The 22,626-nt window shown below is 39.0% G+C and overlaps 1 protein-coding gene and 1 long non-coding RNA gene across 2 annotated transcripts; one reads left to right on the plus strand and one right to left on the minus strand.

Moving 5' to 3' along the window:
• Positions 1-810: 810 nt before the first annotated feature.
• LOC118483767 lies at positions 811-8,256 on the minus strand. The gene is made up of 3 exons (XR_004871447.1): positions 7,974-8,256; positions 1,503-1,583; positions 811-945 (listed from the first exon to the last, which is right to left on the minus strand). It is a non-coding gene; the product is annotated as an uncharacterized LOC118483767 (long non-coding RNA).
• A 10,488-nt stretch (positions 8,257-18,744) lies between these two features.
• Positions 18,745-19,466, plus strand: LOC110901602 (zinc finger protein ZAT12). The gene has a single exon (XM_022148415.2). The coding sequence runs from the start codon at positions 18,921-18,923 to the stop codon at positions 19,365-19,367; it is 447 nt and encodes a 148-aa protein (XP_022004107.1). The 5' UTR covers positions 18,745-18,920; the 3' UTR covers positions 19,368-19,466.
• Positions 19,467-22,626: the final 3,160 nt, after the last annotated feature.

Genomic DNA, 22,626 nt, shown 5'->3' on the forward strand with positions numbered 1-22,626 from the left:
TGCACATTCTTTGCAAGTCTCCAAACACTTTTGGCATGGCTTGATAACCTCAACAATCTTTTCTACTTTGACTGTTTTCGCCATCTCAACCACCTTTTCTGCTTCAGTCACTTTCTCTTTTTCAACAGTCTCCTCAGCATCAACTTTAACTTCTTCATGTTGAACAGTCTCATCTTTTTCAGCATCACTTTCAGATTTCATTTCTATTTGTTCTTTTGCAGCTTGTCTCTCCTTCAGTTTCTCCAAGCGATCTGCAAAATAGAAATGAAAACTTTCAGGAGAGAGATGAGATTTTGCAATATTAATATGTTTTTCTTCTTCATCATCATTGCTGTTATCAGTTGGTGATTGATCAAACTCTATTGACTTGTCGGAACTATCATCAGAAAAACTAGAATCAGATGGTGTTTGATCATAAACAACTGCCTTATCTGAACTTTCATCCGAACTGAGTGAGCTTTTGTAACATCCATCAAAATGGGTTTTCCAAAATCGGACCCGCTTTGAGCCATGAGAAATTTTCGCGAATTATATAACCGTTGAAGGATTTTAATTATTGTTACTCATTTATTTTGTTAATTAATTAATCAAAATAATTTAAATTTATATATATAAAATCTAGTTAGTTAAGTTTTTTTTTTTAATTTATGGGACTAAAAGTGGTAATTTTGAAAACACATAAATCCTTTATGTAATGAAAAGATGAAGTTAGGTGGTAAGTTAGAAACTTTAGGGACTGTTTGTGCAATACCATAAACTTCTTTTTTTGAAAATTGCTCAAAACAACATAACACTAAATGTGACAATAACTTATTTAATTCATTTTCATAAATTCTAAAATGTCATACATCGTGCAAATAAACAAAACAGGATTCCAACATAGTTTATTTCTAGGTGTGTTTCTAATCCACCCTAACTTGATTCTTGAATTCTTCATCTATCAACCTGCAACATGTATTAAAATAACATCAACAAAAAAAATGTTGGCGAGTATACAAGTTTGATACATAGCATAGTAGAATAAAATAGTTTAAGTACTCATATCCAACATGAACAACGTAATACAAGTTACTAATATGCTGAAACAGTGTCACTATATGTCAAACCCAAGTTTCAAATGCAAACACCCCAAGACTCACTCAAGGGCGATGCGTAATTAAGTATAAGAAGTTTCACAAGTCTCACAAGTTTCCAACGCAAACACCCCAAGACTCACTCAAGGGCGGTGCGTAAATAAGTATAAGAAGTTTCACAAGTCTCACAAGTTTAACAAGTCTAACAAGTTTAACAAGTCTAACAAGATTAAATAAGTTTAACAAGGTTAATGAGCATATAGACACGAAAAGTTTACCTAGCATACGAGATTAACAAGCATCAAATTGAGTCATGTTTAAAATGGATAGAGTGTGCATATAACAAGTTTCAAGTGTTGTGTAATTTGAATATGGAATACATGTTGCACCCAAAGTGTTTAAAACGAAAATGGGATCGAGTATACTCACCTTAGTTTGCCTTGCGTTTCTTGGTAAAGAATTACGAGAGTAAAGATTGGGAAACCAAGAGGATGAACGAAAGTGATTAACCTAAATATTAAAATTAAACATACCGAACTCTATTATTTATTGGTTAAAATATAACCCTTTATATTTAAAGTTTACATATCTTTTTTTTTAATTAGAATCCTCTTTTAATATATTGCATCATAAAAAGATTAGTGTGAATCCTTAAATATTTTGATTAAAGGATTCTAGATAGAATTTCATCTTACTATTGCTATGACAAAAAAAAAGGTTAAAAACATACGTTTCTTTTGTTTATCAATAGTTATTGATTAAATTGATCATCTAAGTAAATTGACTTATTCGATTAAATAAATTGTTTTTTTTTTACATCTCATGATCTATTTCTAATAAACATATAGTGTGTGCTTTTCAATAGCTAAATGGCATTTGTTGTTTATGAAAAGAAATGCATAGTTAGTTTATGATGGCTCGACGATCACGGTAAGGTCTGATTTAGCGTGCGGGGTCGCCGGAAGTTTCTGGCTTGACCCGTCATTCTAAATCCCCTGCTGTTGTTTCCATTCGCCTCCGGGGTCGGGTTCTCCTTCGTCTTGCCGTCTTCTTCTACGGTGCCTTCGATCGCTCTTCACCGGTTGGCTTAGCGGGTCTGATATCGGTCGCGACTATCTTGAATAGGTTCAGCTAGACCGGTTCGAATCCCGTTAACACTTCTTCGTGTGGAGTTCTGGTCGTGGTGCTTGTCCGGTTCTCTCCAGTATGGCTGATAGAAGTAACCTGTTCGGTAGTATGGTCAAGCTCTTCGTCACGAATCTCCCTGAGGGATGTACTCCTTGGGACCTCAGGAAATGTTTGGAAAATTTTGGGGTGATAGCTGGCACGTACGTCGCTAGGAAGAGGGATAAGCATGGAAACAGGTTTGGTTTCGTATCGTTTTCAGGAGTCAGGGACATACAGGAGTTGTTAAGGAGCCTTGGTGGAGTTAGGATGGGGGAGTTCAAGCTCAAGATTAATGTGGCGAGGTTTGCTGTGGAGAATTCGGGAGTAACAGTCGAGAAGGAAGGACCGGTGCATAACAATAATAAATATTCAGTCGGACAGAATATTGGAGGGGGTAAGTTCTCAGTCAGGGGTGGTGGTAGAAGCTACAGGGATGTTGTTGGAACGTCCAATCTTGGGAGTGGTCTCAATGGGAATCATGTGGATAATTTGGCTTCCGTACCGAGGCCCGTGGAGAAGGTCATTGTGGTTCCGGATAGGGTGGAGGCGTTTAGGAATTGTCATGGGTTGGCGGTGGTGGGTAGAGCAGCAAATCTGGAAACCCTGGTGGACATGGATAGGCTCCTCAATATCGCCAAGATCACTGTTGCCAATGTTCAATATCTTGGTGGCTTATCTCTGTTAATATCGTTTCATGATGAAGAGTCGGTGAACCGGTTCTTGGAACACAAGATTATCTGGGAGCCTTGGTTTACCAAGCTGGATCCTTGGAGAGGTCAGTCGCTTCCTCTCGAAAAGGTTGCATGGTTGAAGTTGAGTGGGGTTCCTCTGCACTTATTAGATTCCGATGTTCTGAGCCAGATAGGCGAGTTGTTTGGAAAGGTTCTACACGTGCCGAAGTCTTTTGATGATGATTTCGATCTGTCGTTCGTCAGGATTGGGGTGCTGGTTAGCCATTCGCGTTTGACGGAGGATGAGGTAGTTTTGAGATGGAAAAACAGATCGTTCAGAATTGGGGTCGAGGAAGATCATGAGGTCTGGGTGCCAGACTGTCTTCGGCGTCTCTCCGAGTCTAGCTCTGATGGATCTCCGTCCTCGGAATTCTCTCCGATTGACGATATGCTTTATTCCGGCGATGATGAGAATGTGGAGAATCACGCGTCGGATGGAATCGGGGAAGCCGAGCAGTCACCGGTGGAGAAGGCTTCGAGTTCCCATGCAAATGGTTCCAAGGTGCATGGGAATAATGAATGCGACGTTGAAGGTAATCATGAGGGGAGAGAAGATTTGTCGGTTGATGTTCCTGGTCCCCATTTGAAGTCTGCTGGGGTGGGGCCCGAGGTTGCTGGGGTTTTTATTAGTGGATCAGGTGAGAAAGTGGGCCGGCCCAGAAGGAGACATAAGTTGGGAGATAGAGCTTCGAGACCTCAAGCCCAAGCGCTGAATATTAGCCCACCGGTGGATTCAAGACCCAAGAAAAGGTCTAGGGCCCTAGTTGATGACGAAACCCCTGGTTTTGGTTTTGTGGGTTTTACCTCTAGATTGAATCGCTCTCCCCTGGATCTTAACTCTCAAGCTCAGTCTTCGGACACTTTGGCAGACGATTTGCTAGCTCCGGGGTGCCAAAGCAAGGGTTTGAATGAGGAGATACGGGTTTCAGGTAATGCAGCGGAGAAAGAGATTGAAGACACCATCAATATCGGTGTTCAGTTGGGAGTTGAATTCGGTCAGATGCGGGAGCAGGCCAGTAAAGTCATGGGTTCCTCAGGTATTAATGTGGTGGAGTCATGAATTTCTTATCGTTTAATATTCGTGGGATTGGGGGTATGGAAAAACAAAGATGGGTCAAGAATTTGAAATCCAAACACGGGATCTCTTTTATGGCTTTTCAAGAGACGAAAGTTTCTTCTGTCAATGCGGATGTGGTTGCGGGATTCTGGGGTAGCAGGTCGTTTGGTTTCGAGAGTGTTGATTCTGTTGGGTTATCTGGGGGTTTATTGTGTATTTGGGACTCGTCTATTTTTCGGCTTTCTGGTGTGGTTAAGAATAGGAATTTCCTTCAGATCACTGGTCAACTGTCAGGTAGTGGTTTGATGCTGAGCTTCATCAATGTGTACGCTCCCCAGAGTGTTGTGGCGAAAAAAGCTCTGTGGGACGAACTTACTCAGGTTATATTGGGTTGGAATGGGCTGTGTGTTTTGACGGGCGATTTCAATGCGGTGAGGTATCGGGAGGAGAGAAAGAATTGCTCTTTCAAAGCGCTCTGTGCCTCCAACTTTAACGGTTTCATTTTTGATGCGGGGCTTATTGAGTATAATATGAGAGGCAAAAAATTCACTTTCTCATCGTCGAACGGAAGGAAACATAGCAAGCTTGACAGATTCCTTGTTAATACAGGGTTCTTTAGTTCCTGGCCTGAAGCGTGTGTGGAGGCGGTTTCGTCGTTCCTTTCGGACCATAGCCCGATTATTTTGAAGACTGAGTTAGCAAATTTTGGGCCTAAACCTTTCCGGTTGTTTGACTCGTGGTATGATAAATCGGGTTTTAAGGATGTGGTGGTCTCGGCTTTGTTGAAGGATCCTGGGGTCTCAGGTCCTCCGGACATCCGCCTCATGAAAAAATTGGGTGTTCTTAGAGCTGATGTTAGAGTTTGGAGGGATGAGATGTTGAAAAAGAATTCGGAAGATGTGTCGGCTGCCTTGGCGGATCTCGAAGATATTCAGGATATTTTGTCGGGTAGGAATCTTACCGAAGAGGAGGAGTGGATTCTTATTGAAAGTAAAAAAGTTTTAAAGGAGGAAGAAGAGCGAAAAACCAGTGACCTTAGACAAAGATCGAGAGTTAAGTGGGTCAAGGACGGAGATGAGAACTCGAAATTCTTCCACGCTATGATCAATTGCAGGAAAGCTTCCAATTCTATTCACGGGTTAGAGGTTAATGGTTCTTGGGTGTCTAAACCGTCGCTTATCAAAAAGGAAGTCTATAGGTTCTTCAAATCAAAATTCGTGGAGGAATGGGTCAATCGGCCACGTCTTGTTTGTGAAGATATAGGTAAGATCTCGTATGATGAATCATCGATGTTGGTTGCTCGTTTCAGTAAGGAAGAAATTAAAAATGCGGTATTTGAATGTGGCGATGATAAGGCTCCGGGTCCAGACGGCATTAATTTTCGTTTCATCAAGCGGTTCTGGAATTTCTTTGAAAATGACTTGGTTAGTATAATGGCTGATTTTCATTCCAACGGAATTATAAACACGGGGTGCGGTTCTTCCTTTATAGCTTTGATTCCCAAAGTTAACGACCCTATCGGGTTAAATGACTACCGACCGATCAGTTTGGTGGGAATAGTTAACAAGGTGATTTCGAAGATCCTGGCGAATAGGCTCAAAAGGGTGTTGGATGCGATTATAGCAAAGTCCCAGTCTGCTTTCATTGGTGGTCGGTCCATTCTGGACGGCCCTCTCATCGTCAGTGAAATTCAGAACTGGGCCAAAAAGACGAAGAAAAAGGTTTTCTTTCTCAAGGTTGATTTTGAGAAAGCGTATGATAACATTAACTGGAACTTCGTGCTTGATGTGTTAGACCAGATGGGATTCCCCAGCAAGTGGTGCTCTTGGATTAAGGGTATTTTGTCTTCGGCCAGGGCTTCGGTGCTAGTTAATGGATCCCCGACTTTTGAGTTCAATTGTCACAAAGGTATGCGTCAGGGCGATCCTATTTCCCCTTTCCTCTTTGTCGTTGTCATGGAAGCTCTTTCATGCATGGTTAATAAAGCTTGTAGTTTAGGGGTTTTCAAGGGAATTTCTCTCCCGAACGGGGGTCCGATCGTTTCTCATTTGTTTTATGCCGACGACGCGATTTTAATGGGGGTTTGGGACACCGAGAATATCAAGAATTTGGTTAGAATTCTCAAATGCTTCCACGTGTGCTCGGGCCTTAGAATTAATTTAAATAAGTCGAATTTGGTGGGGGTAGGGGTGCAGCCGATTGAAGTTGAAAGCATGGCGGAATTTGTTGGCTGCAAAGTGGATTCGTTCCCGTTTAAATTTCTGGGTCTCCGTGTGGGGGCTAACATGAATCGGACGATAAATTGGCAACCAGTGGTCGATGTTTTTGAAAAGCGTCTTGCGCTCTGGAAGGCTTCGCTCCTGTCGATTGGTGGTAGAGTCGTTCTAATCCGCTCGGTGCTAGAAAGTCTCCCGTGCTATTATTTTTCTCTGTATCGAGCCCCCGTCAAGGTTATTCATGATCTAGAGGCTCTTATCAGAAAATTCCTTTGGGGAGGAAATTCGGAGGTGAAGAAAGTCCATTGGGTAGCTTGGGAAAGGGTCGCTTCGCCGGTTAACATGGGCGGTTTGGGTCTTCAGAATCTCAAAGACATCAACACGGCTCTTTTGTCTAAATGGGGGTGGAGATTCAAGAACGAGCAAGGCAGTTTGTGGGTTAAGGTTATTAGCGCTCTTCACGACGGTAAGTCGGATTGGGATTTTCTCCCAGTTAAAAAGGTGTACGGTGGGGTTTGGAATATCATTGCATCAGTCTTGAAACGTCCGCTGTTCGACAATGTTCCGTTGCGGAGCTTATGCAAGGGAGTGGTGGGAAAAGGAGACAGTATTCTTTTTTGGCTTGACCCATGGATTGACGATGTTCCATTAAAAGAAAAATTCCCTGCTCTGTTCAAGTTAGAGGTGGTGAAAAATTGTAACGTCTTAGATCGTCTCGGTGGCGAAGGCCTTTGGCTCTGGAGACACGATCCAGACTCCATCGAAGAGATGGTTGAGTGGGAGTCGCTTAGGGCGGCTGTGTCTGCAGTCACACTTTCGGCTGGGTCCGATAGATGGAAATGGCTCGGTTCCGGTTCGGGTGAGTTCTCGGTGGCAGCGGTGAAACGATCCATAGTGTCCAGCCGTGATTTCAGCAATCGATACGTTATGAAGTGGAGTAGATGGGTTCCAAAGAAGTGCAACATTTTCGCGTGGCGTGCGTAGATGAATAGGATTCCTACGGTGGAGGCTCTCGAAAAAAGAGGTATGTTTTTGTTTGACGATGGGTGTAAATTCTGTAATGAAGGCCTGGATTCGGTGACCCACATATTCACGGCTTGTCCCCTTGCTTTGGGTGTGTGGGAGAGGATTAGTTTTTGGTGTAGGATTCCGAGGTTTTTTATCTTTTCGTTTAAAGACCTGGTCGAGATTCATAAGTCCGGTATAAGAAGGTCGGTGGAGCGGAAAGCCATTCACGGTATCATTCTCTCCGCGTGTTGGATGCTTTGGAAGGCTAGAAACAACTTGAGGTTTAACGACAAAAAAAGTAGCATTGAAGAAGTGTTTAGTGAGATTATGGTAGTTAGTTTCTATTGGTTTAAATATAGGGTCAAGAAAGGTAGTTTTGATTGGGGAGATTGGTGTAAATTTGTGAATATGTAAGTTTTGTTTTGTTTGTCCGTCCCGGTTTTCGGGTTCGGCTTTTTAATGAAGTTAGCCTTTCAAAAAAAAAAAAGTTTATGAAAAGAATAGTAAATAAAGTATATTATAAACAAATGTAATTCAACGTGATTGTATTTCTTTTAAACCAAACAGAATGTTATCTTCTTTCTTGTTTCTAACCCAGCCGAACCAGGACCCATCCCCACTGTTTCTTTTTTTTCTTCCTTTAACAAGCTTACTTCATATTACAAGTACGTATGATGAAATAAAACGATCAGAAATAAAAAGAGACGTATGGAACGTATACCGAACAAGCGAACAATCTCTACGGTGATCCCGTACGGCTCCGGCGTCGTCTACGAGTTCCGAGGCTGCGGCGAAACAAAATAAGGAACGGAGGTTGTTCCGGTGAGCTTCGGTCACTCCGGTGGAACTCCGGTGACTTCCAAGTGATTCGAAGAGAGTGCGAGAGGTCCGTATATCTCCGGGTTGCGAAGGGGGGTTGTGAGAGGTGTGGGTGTCGAAAGATGATTGTGTGTGGCTAAAATGGTGATGAAGGTTCGATTATATAGTGTTCAAGGGTCTCGGCATATATGGAAAAAATGGTGATTGGGTGTTTATTAGCGGAAATGCGGATCAATCCCGGAGAATCCGTTCAATCAAAAGAAAAGGAAAGGTCAACTGGATGTTGCTGGCAATTGTTTGGGCGGCAAAAAGAAAAATATTGAACGAACGTGTCTTCTGTTAGTTGTTTAGAAGCAATTTTCAAAAAAAGAAGTTTATGGTATTGCACAAACAGTCCCTAAAGTTTCTAACTTACCACCTAACTTCATCTTTTCATTACATAAAGGATTTATGTGTTTTCAAAATTACCACTTTTAGTCCCATAAATTTAAAAAAAAAAAAAACTTAACTAACTAGATTTTATATATATAAATTTAAATTATTTTGATTAATTAATTAACAAAATAAATGAATAACAATAATTAAAATCCTTCAACGGTTATATAATTCGCGAAAATTTCTCATGGCTCAAAGCGGGTCGGATTTTGGAAAACCCATTTTGATGAATGTTACAGTCTCCCTACTTTAGGAGATTTCGTCCTCGAAATCTAAAAACTTTTGAAAAGATGACATCGAAAGATTTAAAAGAGAGCTAGATGAGATTTGATCATTTTGTTTTGTTTAGGTAAATTGTTTTCATGAATGTATCACATAGCATATAGTTTCACGTAGCATATAAAATGTTCAACTAGTTTCACATAGCATAATTATGACTTTCACGTAGTGTAACATAGATAATGAAAGTATCGTAAATTTACTTTGTTTACGAGATTATTATTATTTTTTTTTATTGCGAAGACAGTGATATTCGTGTCTCTAAGCTTGAAATGAAAGTAACAACGTTCAAATATAAAGTTTCATTGAGTACGAAGAAGAGTTGGCAACTACCTCTGAGGTAAGGAAATCACCCCTAGCTCATTGGTGAAGTTGAAAATTGAGCGAAGCTAATCGTCAAGGTAAGGAAATCACTCCTATCTTGATGATAAACTTGGGAATACGAGTATTAGCATAAAATTTACAACAATTCACATGACATACTTAGTTAACCCCTAGATCAAAATATTTAAGGATTCACACTAATCTTTTTATGATGCAATATATTAAAAGAGGATTCTAATTAAAAAAAAAGATATGTAAACTTTAAATATAAAGGGTTATATTTTAACCAATAAATAATAGAGTTCGGTATGTTTAATTTTAATATTTAGGTTAATCACTTTCGTTCATCCTCTTGGTTTCCCAATCTTTACTCTCGTAATTCTTTACCAAGAAACGCAAGGCAAACTAAGGTGGGTATACTCGATCCCATTTTCGTTTTAAACACTTTGGGTGCAACATGTATTCCATATTCAAATTACACAACACTTGAAACTTGTTATATGCACACTCTATCCATTTTAAACATGACTCAATTTGATGCTTGTTAATCTCGTATGCTAGGTAAACTTTTCGTGTCTATATGCTCATTAACCTTGTTAAACTTATTTAATCTTGTTAGACTTGTTAAACTTGTTAGACTTGTTAAACTTGTGAGACTTGTGAAACTTCTTATACTTATTTACGCACCGCCCTTGAGTGAGTCTTGGGGTGTTTGCGTTGGAAACTTGTGAGACTTGTGAAACTTCTTATACTTATTTACGCATCGCCCTTGAGTGAGTCTTGGGGTGTTTGCATTTGAAACTTGGGTTTGACATATAGTGACACTGTTTCAGCATATTAGTAACTTGTATTACGTTGTTCATGTTGGATATGAGTACTTAAACTATTTTATTCTACTATGCTATGTATCAAACTTGTATACTCGCCAACATTTTTTTTGTTGATGTTATTTTAATACATGTTGCAGGTTGATAGATGAAGAATTCAAGAATCAAGTTAGGGTGGATTAGAAACACACCTAGAAATAAACTATGTTGGAATCCTGTTTTGTTTATTTGAACGATGTATGACATTTTAGAATTTATGAAAATGAATTAAATAAGTTATTATCACATTTAGTGTTATGTTGTTTTGAGCAATTTGTTCGTCTCATCCCGATGTTTCCGCCATCGGTTGGGGTGTGACAGCTTTCATCAGATGAAACAAACTTTTCTTCTTCATTCTTCACAATTTCACCAATAGACTTCATCCATTCTATAAACATATCTAGTTCTCTCACTATCTTCGCAATAAAAGCTTTAAACTCTCCTTTATCATCCACAAACATATCCCAGCTAAAACCTTCTGGTAACCTTTCATCATCTTGATTGATTAAGCATGCTTTGCTGTCGGATGAAATGTATTTGTTCCAGTTAAAACTTTCTTGATTCCCTAAACATGCTCTCTTTGAATCTTCAATCACTTTTCTACCAAGAGCCACTTGTGGTTCTTGTTGTTGTTGCTGACCAACTTGTTGGTATATGGCTTCTGGTAGTAGTCATCTTTTCCGAACGGATTCTTTGCATCATTCGCTTCTCTATTCTTGCATTCCCTCTTGAAATGACCTTTCTCCCTGCATTTAAAACAAGTAACTTTAGATTTATCAAAACCCAAAGTTGAAACATGTGCATCAAGAAAGTCATTTCTCCCAGTAATCAGTTTAAACTTTTCTGCTCTTCTAAGGACACTAGCTAGACACCATTTAATGTCCATTAGTTCCATCTCTTCAGGGTCTATCTAATCGTAATCCTCCATTGTAAGCATAGGATTTCCGATCCTCCCTGCAACCAAACCTTCGTAGGATAATAACACAGAACCAAGTAAAGCCATGTGATCTTTCGCAACTTCTTCAGAAAAACTTTGACCATCTGGAAGATTCAAAGCAATGTTGCACTGTATCACATAACCATTTCCAGTCTTTGTGCTTTGAGAATGAAAACTTGATGTTGTATCTTTTGGATTAACGCTTGGGAATGAAGAGAAACCACTGCTTTTGGTTAAACTCTGATCAACTTTTTCTGTTGAATCTCCAGCACTAAAAGCAGTTTGTATCTTCGGGCTTCGTTCAACTTCTGGAACATTGCCTTTGTAGTACATTTTCACATCCTGTTGACCACTTGGACTATTCATCCTTGCAATCTTTTGCTGTTCCAGATCCTAACCCTCTATCTTCTCAATAACTTGAGAAATCGTTAACCCGTCATAAACCCCAGTGTTCTTCAAGATCATCAAATAAGTTCCCCACTCTTTTTGCGGTAAAGCATCAGCTAGCTTGTCGACCCATTCTTCACGATCTTTGGTTATACTAAGCATCGACGTGGATCGCACCAAGTGGCAGTATCTTTCAATTAGCTTCTTCGTATCTTCCCCGGGCAAACTCGTGAATAGATCAAATTCTTTCTTAAGCAATGTCTTTTTACTCTTAATCATATGTTCACTACCCTCAAACTTGACTCTAAGAGCATCCCAAATTGATTTTGAAGTTTTGTCGTGCTGAAGCAATATGAAGATATCTTCTTTGATAGCTTGCTGAAGTAGACTAATCATCATTTTTTAGCTCTATACATTTCTCGTTCTTTGTCATTGAATTCTTAGATTTCTTTTTTAGTTTGTAGTTCAGTACGAGGTAGAACATATCTCTTCAAAATGCACTCCCATGATCTTAGATGGTTAGCCTGAACCCAGTTTTCGAATCTGTCTTTCCATCCGTAATACTCTTCTATGCTCATTAGCTTTGGGGGTTTTTGAGTAGTTCCCGTTTCGTTTTCCAGGTTCATGTTCTGAGCAATGACAGCCAGAGTAGACGGAGTAGCAAACGCGTTGTAGAAATCGTTATCCATATTTCAGTAATCAAATTTCCAAACACAGTCAAATTCAAGCGGAATAACCCAGACACAATTCAAGCGAAATATCCCACTAATATTTTCAAGCAGAATCACTGAATTTGCAGTTTGAAGCGGAATCACCAAAAACTTTTCAAGCGAAATCTTATCAAATCTTTCTGAAGCGAAACCACTAATTTCACTTGAATATTTTCAAGCGGAACCCCAAACTTGAAGCGAAATCAGACAATTTCGAGCGGAATCTGTCAAGTGAAAAACACAGTCTCGAGCGGAATCAAAAACTGTACTTTCGAGCGGAATCACTTCTCGAGTTCATTTTTGCCATTTTTAATGTGAATTTCGGTCTGTAACTTTCTAGGCTTTGTTAATACGTATTTTTACACAATCTGTGAAAAATTCAACCGATTTTGACCGTGAAATCTTGCTGAAATGATGAAAAAAGGTGTAGAAGATAGAAAATTCAATGAAATCCAGCTGTAAACTGCAGAACTCCTCCTCCTGAGCTCTGATACCAGTTGTAGGATCGTGTAGTTGACCCGAACGAGTCGTTCAGAGAAGTTTTGATCTATTTCAGGTGCGGAAAACAAGAAATAGACTTAGAAACAGCTTAATCTTTACTTTAAACACTGATTTGATTGATATAACAGCTATTACACCCAAGAATCAAACCGGCAGCACCTCGGTATGATTTTCAAGAACATACACAACTGATTTCGCTTGAACCACATCTAACCTATATATAGTAACACTGATTCCGCTTGAAACAGGTTCAAGCGAAATAAGAAACATGGTGATTCCGCTCCAAACCGTTTCAAGCGGAATCTCTCCTTTTTGCACTTTCAAGCGAAATCTCCATCTAAAACACATAAACATCCTATTTTCTCATACAACGAGCCCTGATCTATTCTATCTAGTGTAAGACTCAATACAAGACGAAGTCGACAGATGCTTGCACTAACAGATCTATAAAGCTGCCAGTGTGTTGATTAACCCAAAGGTCATGGAATACATAGTCGCAATGGCCGTACTGCGTTTGATATACTGTTGTAGGAACATTCTCCCCTTGGACTTTCACCTGATGTTAGTTCGTTCGTCTGTCATCCCTCGAATAGGAGCTTAACCCACGCAGTTGGTCAACAGGTTGTCAATACGCGGCCGAGGCAAACGGTTCTTGACTGTCACCTTGATAAGTTCTCGATAATACATACGAAAAGGCTTATCTTTACGGACATAACCGAGGCTCCCCAAAGCGAAAAGCTAGGTCCGTTAAAACTACCGTCCAACAGTTCCCGAAGTTGATTAAGCGGTTCCTGCAACCTTCCTGATGTGAGACAATAAGGAGTACTAGTAATAAGGGTTGCTTCTGACATGATACCGATCTGATATTCCACCTGACGATGTGAAGGTAATCCTAATAGTTCTTTTGATAGCACATAGGGAGAAATCACGAACAATTGGTGGATCCTCGATCCTCTTTTCCTTAGCCTTAACATCAGTATCGAGTGCTAACATAACGAGGTAATCCTTCCGTGGACACTTCTGGCCTTCATTGTTGAATTGATGCTAACCTCTGCACCACTCGGATACTTTATGACAGACGACAACTTTCCCCTCACAGGGTATATCTGCGCGATACCTGGTTAACCAATCCATACTGACCACTGCATCAAAACCATCATGGATAGTAGAAGGAAGATCGATGTCGAAAACTTGTCCCACACGGTCGAATTCGCATCCCAACAAACATATGAGGTTTCATTTGACTTTCCATCAGCCAAGTCCACAACAAGTTCAGTTCCAAGGAATATCAGGGTTAAACAAAACAGAGACGAAGCGATTAGTTACTAAGAACGTGCAAGCCACCGTGTTGCTATAATCCTGGTGTCACCCATGCCGATCCTAAATGCCCTTCCATGAGTACCACTACTAGTGTTGTTACGGTCACGTGGATTCCCAATACTGTCATCGTTCCCTTGGTTGTTGACACTTTGACTTAATAACAGTCAATCCTTGCCGAAGTCACCTTTGTTTCCATACAGTAGGCCACGATTACGAGTACCTTGATGTCTCCGTGACTGTTGCCTCTAATGCCGTTGCTTGAAACGGAGCCCTGCGATCTTTCACCGACAAGGTCCATCTTTTGCATTCCGTGTCACGTCCTAAAACACTACTCGTGCTGGCAGTTATGCACCATACCACACTATAGTCAATTGTCACCGTTTTATGTCCCGATTATTTTGTGAGAGTTGACTCCCATAAGTCGCTGACTAGGGTTAAGGATTCGGTTGAAGTCAATCTGCTGGTGTTCGTTGCCGGTAACCAGGGTTGTGCTAATACTGATGTCGGTATGGCACTACGTTCATCCTCTTGTCCATCGTTCTTGCAAGTTGATTGAGTAATACACGGTATGTTACGAGAGTGTTGCAGAAGTGATCGCACTTCGGGATCTAAGACGTCAATACGTTAAGTTCCAGCAAATGAAGAAAGGTGGGAAAGGTATAGACTAATCATTGACGCTGCAACATCCAACTCAGGGACGTTTATACAAGCACCTAACATACTACACAGTTCGCTAGTCGTTCAGTTGGGTGTTCAGGTGATACTCGATAACATCGAGATTCGAAAGGATCCAGAGAGGAGTGAAAAGATCACGTTCGAGGGGGAAACAATCACTGCTATGACCCCTATAGGTTTGTTACGTTTCTCATTGATCAAACAACAGAACAGAACCCCTTCTTCACTTGTTAAGGCTCACTGGGACTCACATGCACCCCACATTATTATTATGTGTGCACCCACAATAATACTGTGACTTGCATGCTCATCTCAGCTCCTCCTAACTCATGTCAAATGGTTCCTCAAACTCTAGTAGCAAACAAAGAGCATCACGAAACGCGAGTCATGAATATTTAGAGGAATACCACCCTATCAATCACATAACACATGCAAGTAATACAGGAATTCATACTGTTGTGCTAAACGTGCAATCACATGCAATATCATATGTAAGTGTTCAATAATTATGCAGTACAATGAGTATACGAGAGACGAACCTTGCAGTCTGGAGCTGAGTGTCATGGTCGTATTCAGAACTTGTTCGGTTATAGTCTAGTTTTATAAAACGTTTTAAAACCTAGTTCACTATAACCAGTGGATTTGATACCAAACTGTCACACCCCCAAAATACCACATGCGGAAACCCCCACGAGGCGTGTGATGTACCAGGATCTAGCCACCAATCACATTGAACTTATAAAGATATTTCAAACAAAACTTTCATTTATTAAAACAAGTGTTACAATACAAGATCTATTATCCAGCGGAAGCATATTACATTTTGTTTTGAGTTTCATTAAGCAGGTGTATAAAAACCATCAGACATGTCTTGTGTTTCCTTGCTACTTGACCCATGACCACTCCAGCATCCTAGACAGCAAGTTCCAACAACATGTACCAAAAGGCCTGCAAGCATGCAGAAAAACGTGTATCAGACAACGCTGGTGAGTTCACTGTTTTGTTAAACCGTTCGTTACCGATTACTGATTCATGTTATGTTATGTTGTGTTATGTTGATAATAACTCGATACCGCAGACGGCCCTTTTTGCCCTTCCCTAATGCTCTATCAAACATTGGTCATGATTTCAAAGTTATTAGTTCACGCCTGTCCTATCCAGGTACGTCGTGAGGGTGCCAAACCTAATAGCGCTATCACCTAATAACCCCGTTGCCCTACAAGCAACAACCCGGTAGTATGATGGGACTTAAGTGATAGAGAGTGAGTGTATTATCAAACCATAACGTTTACTGAAAATCGTTGCATATCCCCTGCAAGGATAGCGTTGTGAAATCCGCCTCACATCCCTACAAGGATATGGGTTTACGAAAATCCGTTTACAAGTTTTATCAGTTTGATTGTCCCCACCGGACGCATGCTTGTTTTGAGAGAAGTGAACTCACCTTTGATTTGCTCGGTAAGACTAGTTACATGTTCAAGTTGCCCAAATCAATCCTAACATGGTTACCATTAACGATCAGTTCTATGATACTTAAACACACATCCCTTTATTATGTTTCTCAAATAGCACGCACATGTTATCATGCAGTTAGTAACAGTTGATCATGCAATACACTTATCCATAACGTACACCATAATCATCACAAGTGTTTTGTTTCCAAAATAAGTCTACATCCCATAATCATGACACATAGCAACCTTCACAAATGTACTGTTCACTCACACGGGTTAATTCAGGGTCCTCATCTTGTTAACATTATTACCATGCAGCAGGTAGACTTTCATAATTCAACTATTCTATTCACAACAGTTTCAATTAACATCACACATATCATACAGTTCATTAAACATCACACATATCATACGGTTCACATATCATATGGTTCATTCAACGCCACATATATCATACGGTTCACATAGCATACGGTTCATTTAACCCCACATATATCATACTGTTCACATAGCATACAGTTCATTTAACCCCACATATATCATATGGTTCATGCACACATGACGTACCCCACTGTTCATGCTCCTCGACAAAGATTACCCTCGACGAAACACCATGATTCGTCACAAGAGATGGCGGCGAAAGACCTGGATGAAACACTAAGTTTCGTCGAAGAGATGATGGCGAAAAACCTGGACGAAACACTAAGTTTCGTCAGTGGCAAAAATCCTGGTATTTCGTCGGAAGCCTGACAGTGGGTTCTTCTTCGCCATAGTTTCTCTGTGGGTTTCCTAACAGACGGTTACCATCTCTTTTGTTTCGTGACAACAGTTAGTAGAGTATTGATGTAAAGCACAGATCACACAACATCTCATAGTGTAGTTACGTTCACAAAATCAGTTTCGTAAACATGCTGGCCGGATCGTTAATACAATGATTACAATTTCAACAAGGAACCCTAAATCATTGATTAACATCACAACATTCAAATCTAACCTAATCACATGACTATCAACTAGATTAGACAAAACACATTTCCAAACAATCAAAGGATTCTGATCATTAAAGTAGAGACGTACTAACCGAATTACGATGGTGCCACAACCAAGGCTTCGAAGAGATGGAAGGGTTGCCGTCAAAGGAAGAGGAGTAGGGTTTGATATGTCTCTCCAAATCACAAACACCCACACCTATCCCCTTCTGTACACATATAAGGAAGGGATCGGGCTAGGCCGGTTGGGTTTGGTGAGGGATCCATTGTGGGCTCTCGGCCAACATAGCCCAAGATTATGAAAGTGTGAGATCGGGTTGGGGTGTGCGACTATACTACCCAAAAACCTTTAAATCATAACAATACACGAACTATATAAACACGTCACAACTTATAGAACTATTGCCGGACATACTCGTCGTTTCACATATCATAAGTTATACCAGAGTATGAAAGAACTGCAGAACCCGAGTTGTCACAATATTCTTCACTTAGGGGAAGGGGGTTGTGATCACTCATCACTCACTCATTACTCACAACATCCAATCAAGTTCCGCCATGTCAACCATTATTCCATCACTCACAACCTTTTTTTTTGTGGAAATGGTCATCACTCACCACCACACCCGATAATTTCCCCCCAACCAACAATTACCCTCACCACACTCAAATAATCACGCGTGAAAAAATGCACGCGTTATACAGATGGTACCGTGAAAATTGGAGGTGGCGGTGGGGTTTTGTGATTTTCCATGCGTATCACGTACAAAAGTTTGTCCACCCCGGGTGGCCTTAGGCCACCGGGGGTGGTTCCGTGATGGCCAAACATCACAAGTGATGGCATGCAACATTCCACCGCCACCAACTAATTCCACGAGTGATGATTAAGGTTCCGTGATAAATTCAACGAGTGATGGAAGTTGAGTGATAAATGGATGTGAGGGGGTGTGAGGGTTTATTATGGGGTGTTGTGAGTGATGACCATCGCCACTAAAAAGGTTGTGAGTGATGGAAAAATGGTTGATGACATGGCCGAACTTGGTTGGGTGTTGTGAGTGATGAGTGAGTGATGAGTGATGACGACCCCCACCCCTTTATGTTTACTTGTATTCATCCTAAAAAATGATGTGTTACTACTTACTATGTAAATAAACTTCAAGTGTACGTATTCACTAGTGTTTGTTTGTATTCAACAACTGATATATCGTGTTTTCACGTTAGCTATGAATATATCATCATGTAAAAAGAAATAGAGTAAACTGTCATTTTGGTCTCTGAGGTTTGGTCACTTTTGCCACTTTAGTCTAAAACTCAAATATTTTGCATTTGGGTCCCTGTGGTTTCAGTTTTATTGCCATTTTGGTCCAAAAATGAAATCAGGTCATATTTGTCTTATAAAATCCTGCAATTTTGTCATTTTTCTCAGCGGTAAATCAGGTCATATTTGTTTTATAAAATATGATATTTATTTATAAAAAAAAGATATGATCATTTTGCCCCTGCGGAAAAGGACAAAATAGCAGGATTTTATAAGACAAATATGACCTGATTTCATTTTTTGACCAAAATGACAATAAAACTGAAACCACAGGGACCCAGATGCAAAAAGTTTAAGTTTTGAACTAAAATGGCAAAAATAACCAAACGACAAAGACCAAAATAGCATACTCAAAGATTCATCAAGTTGACCGCCAGTTACAAAGTTATTCTTGTTTTTTACGCTATAACAATTATTCATGATTTTTTTATATAAAGATACATAAACGGCATTTTTTCAGTCTAATTTCCCTTCTTCCTTAACTCCAGCAATTACCTCATCTTTTACTACGTACGCGTTCTCATTTACTCCAGTTTTCCACAACACACCACATACAACTTGTATATATACACGTACACAAAACAAAACATATATAAACAACTAACCATTCCAACATCAAAACAAACATATATTTAATTTCCATACAAATATACAATGGTCAAGAGAAGCTGGGACAACGTCAACACGGAGGTCGAAACCTTAGCCATGGCAAACTGCCTCATGCTCCTTTCACGAGTCGGTCAATCAAACTCGTTACCCGATCGGGTCTTCACCTGCAAGACATGTAACAAGGAGTTCAAGTCATTCCAAGCTCTAGGCGGCCACCGCGCGAGCCACAAGCGGTTGAAAACAACCGATGGAGACAAGATACAAACTCCCCCTAAGCCCAAGACACACGAGTGTCCGGTTTGTGGGTTGGAGTTCGCGATCGGGCAGGCGTTAGGCGGGCATATGAGGCGGCACCGTGATGGTGGTAGTGAGAAAAGCGATCGGGTTGAAAAGGTTATGGAGAAGAGAGGTTTGTGTATGGATTTAAATTTGACGCCATTAGAGAATGACTTGAAGTTGTGGAGTGGTGTTAAAACGGCTCTTGCTATGTAATGACGGCGTTTGTGGAAGTAATGAAATTGAAGTTGATGGCTTTGATCGCCATTATTGGATATATTGTACATACATTGAGCAAATTTAATTTGAAATTTACGTATTATTTTGTTCTTTTACTTTTGTTTTATTTATTTATTATTTGTTTTACACTGCTTTCTACTTGTTTTGAACTAGTTTGAACACAAAGCTAAAAGTATATAATATTTTTTTTAAAGATTTGCGTTAAAAGAGTTGAATGAAATTAAGCATGTAACCATATTCACACCTATAGTTATAAGATTATTTGATTAATGCTTTCTACCTGTTTTGAACTAGTTTGAACACAAAACTAAAAGTATATAGTATTATTTTAGGGATTTTGGATTTTAATAACCCCAACTTTCACCAATTGGTCAATAACACTCACAACTGGGTTAGGGTTCTGTTAGTTAGAGAGTGTTATCGGCCAATAAGTTGAAAGTTGGGAGTGCTGGTGTACAAATTGAAAGTTGGAAGTGTTATTATGTTAAAATAATGCTGCACTTATAAAAAACATACGTGCATAAACACTAGACAAAGGAGTATCACCGATGAGTGAGTATTTATCCTGAGGTGCAGCTTTCTTGTGGCTCGGGAGAGCCCCCGGCTATTTTTCGCTCGTAGTGTTAATTTTATCAAAACTTTCTGAAATATTTTTTTGTAGTGTAAAATATTGGATTTTTAAGAGTCCTGTCCCCGCTGATTTGTTTTTTAAAAGTCCGGGCGTCACTGATTTTTCATTTAACCTCTTTATTGAACGATGAGATAGTATTGATTGATGGACTGAATCCCTGAGTAATTTTCGATTGAAAAAAGAAAATAAAATTAAAATGTTACAATTGGTAATTCTGTGGGTATTTACCATCTGATTACTGAAAAAACCAACGTTGCCTTATACATGATTTATGCATACAACACAATTTTTTAAAGCATATAAAACAAAGGTGAGTCACATTAGCTCATTTAAAACTAACGTCCAAGTTGGACATGGTATAGTTTGTAATTAATACCTTCGAGTTATCTTTCAAGTTTGAGCTTAAGAGTTAAGACAAGTTTAAACTTAATGTGAATAAAGACAGTTCAACCTCGGTTAGTTTGAATTATCGTATGAAAGTCGAATAGTCACGTATAGTGACGAACCTATGTTTTTTAATTGAGGTATGTACGTTAGGATTAATTTTCTCTATTCTTTAAAGGCAAAGCTTACTTCTACCCTGTATTTACATAAATTAACTAATTAAAGAATCTCTCATTTAAATGGCATAAGTGGGCCAACCCACATTGACAACATTAGGATGAAATGTATTTTCATTTTTTCCTTTACTTTTTTTTTTTATTTTACAACACTAAAGTTATTGGCATGTATCCCTTCATGAACGGGTGCTTTTATTGCATCTACATACACTTAATTCGTATGTGATATCGTTTGTGTGTCGTCTATAGAATATTAATTTAATGCTTCCAAATATGGACTTGCTGATTGTTTGAATTTTCAAGTGATAAATGATCGAAAACGATTGTCTCATTTGACCTTCTTAAAGTTTAATATTCCGGCATTTGTATAGCCATGGTTTCATCCAGTCAACTTTTCTAGATGGCAATCAGTTTGCTAATGGAACTAGAAATTTTTCACATCCTTTTTTACATTGGACACTACCAACAACAGTCAGACTTTAAAAAAACGATGATATTAGATTCCTCTTTTGACAAAAGATTCGTTAAATTGGGGCACTCTAGTTCTGCCTAAGGATGCTAAACGAGTAGTGTGCGCGAGTAGGTGGGTCAAAGCCGAAAATTTAACACGTACCTGAAAGTCGTCACACGTATGAATGCGCAAAGGACACGTGTGTTCGTGAACCGACACGGACACATATTTTTTACTTACTAATACTATGAAATTCTAAATTTACATCTTATTTTACTTTTGTAAACAATCATGTTTATACTATGCTGATATATTAATAGAATTTCATTTTGACACAAGAATCTAAGTTATTATATGAAACACGTTCTAAATAGTAAAAGAATAAAGAAAGGGATTAATAAGTCAACCTGCAAACCTGTATGGTTGACACAAACACAGTCTGTTTAATTAAACGTGTTAGCGAATTCGACACGAAACTCACCCGAACCCATGCAATGTTAAATCCAAATCCACGAAATTCATGTTATATTCTTATCGTGTCAGAAATTCACTCCTTTAGTTATGTGTATCAAAATCATATTATTGATTTGTTTGAAAATTCATAACTACAATCAAATTTAGTTACTAAACCAGTTGAAATGAAGACAAATTGGATAGAAGTTAATTAATGAGTTGTGAGTGTAGCCTGTAATTAAAGAATAATTAAAGTCAAATTAGTACGTGTATATCAGGCTGTTGAATTAATCACTTTGATCTGTTTATTATCAAGAGCATATTATTGTTTTTTCTTTTTTTTTTTTGAACGGTCAACAAAATCATTTATTAACTTTCTAGTCAGCGGCTAACACCAAAGTTACATACACCAGAACAACCAATTACATCCAAATATAAACCAAAAAACAGTCCCAAGAAACACAAATTCAGAAAACATCAAATGCTCTCCATTGTTCCCATGTCATTGTCGGCTCCTTCGAATGATGTTTCACCCATACAAAGCTTTTTGCCTTTATCTCTTCCACAACGGTCGTGACGGACTTTGTTTTCCCAGCAAACATTAGTTCGTTTCTAAGGTTCCAAATGCTCCATAGTATAACTAAACACACAGCATGAAAAGCCTTCTTCTTCTTAGCCAAACCACCGAAACATATTATTGCTTTTTCTTCTTAGCCAAACCACCGAAACATATTATTGCTTTTTCTAGATTGTTTTTCTAGGTTGTTGTGAGTGTACTCTTCCTTTTCTCACGTGCTTTAATTCACAGTGATTTTGTTTGATTTTGTTTGGAAGAAAAAAGAAAACAATATTATTATAGATAATGACAAAAAATCAAATACAAATACACTTATCATACAAAACATACGAAAATTGTGAAAAATGTAAAAATAAAAAAACACAGTAGCATTTTCGTAATTATTTACTCGTAGAGTAATTATCAAAATTACTCTACAAAGGATCTTGTAGGGTAATTTTGATATTGTATAGTAATTTTGTAAAATGTTCTTATAGGTTTTGATCTTGTATGTTAATTATCAAAATTACTCTACAAGTTTATCAAAATTATACTACATCAAAATTACTTTACAAATGTATCAA

This window comes from Helianthus annuus, chromosome 11, assembly GCF_002127325.2.
Source record: "Helianthus annuus cultivar XRQ/B chromosome 11, HanXRQr2.0-SUNRISE, whole genome shotgun sequence".
Classification (NCBI taxonomy): domain Eukaryota; kingdom Viridiplantae; phylum Streptophyta; class Magnoliopsida; order Asterales; family Asteraceae; genus Helianthus; species Helianthus annuus.

What these genes read in the sequence shown, in the direction of transcription:
- LOC110901602 (XM_022148415.2), top strand. Translation starts at nt 18,921, where the DNA reads ATGGTCAAGAGAAGCTGGGACAACGTCAACACGGAGGTCGAAACCTTA.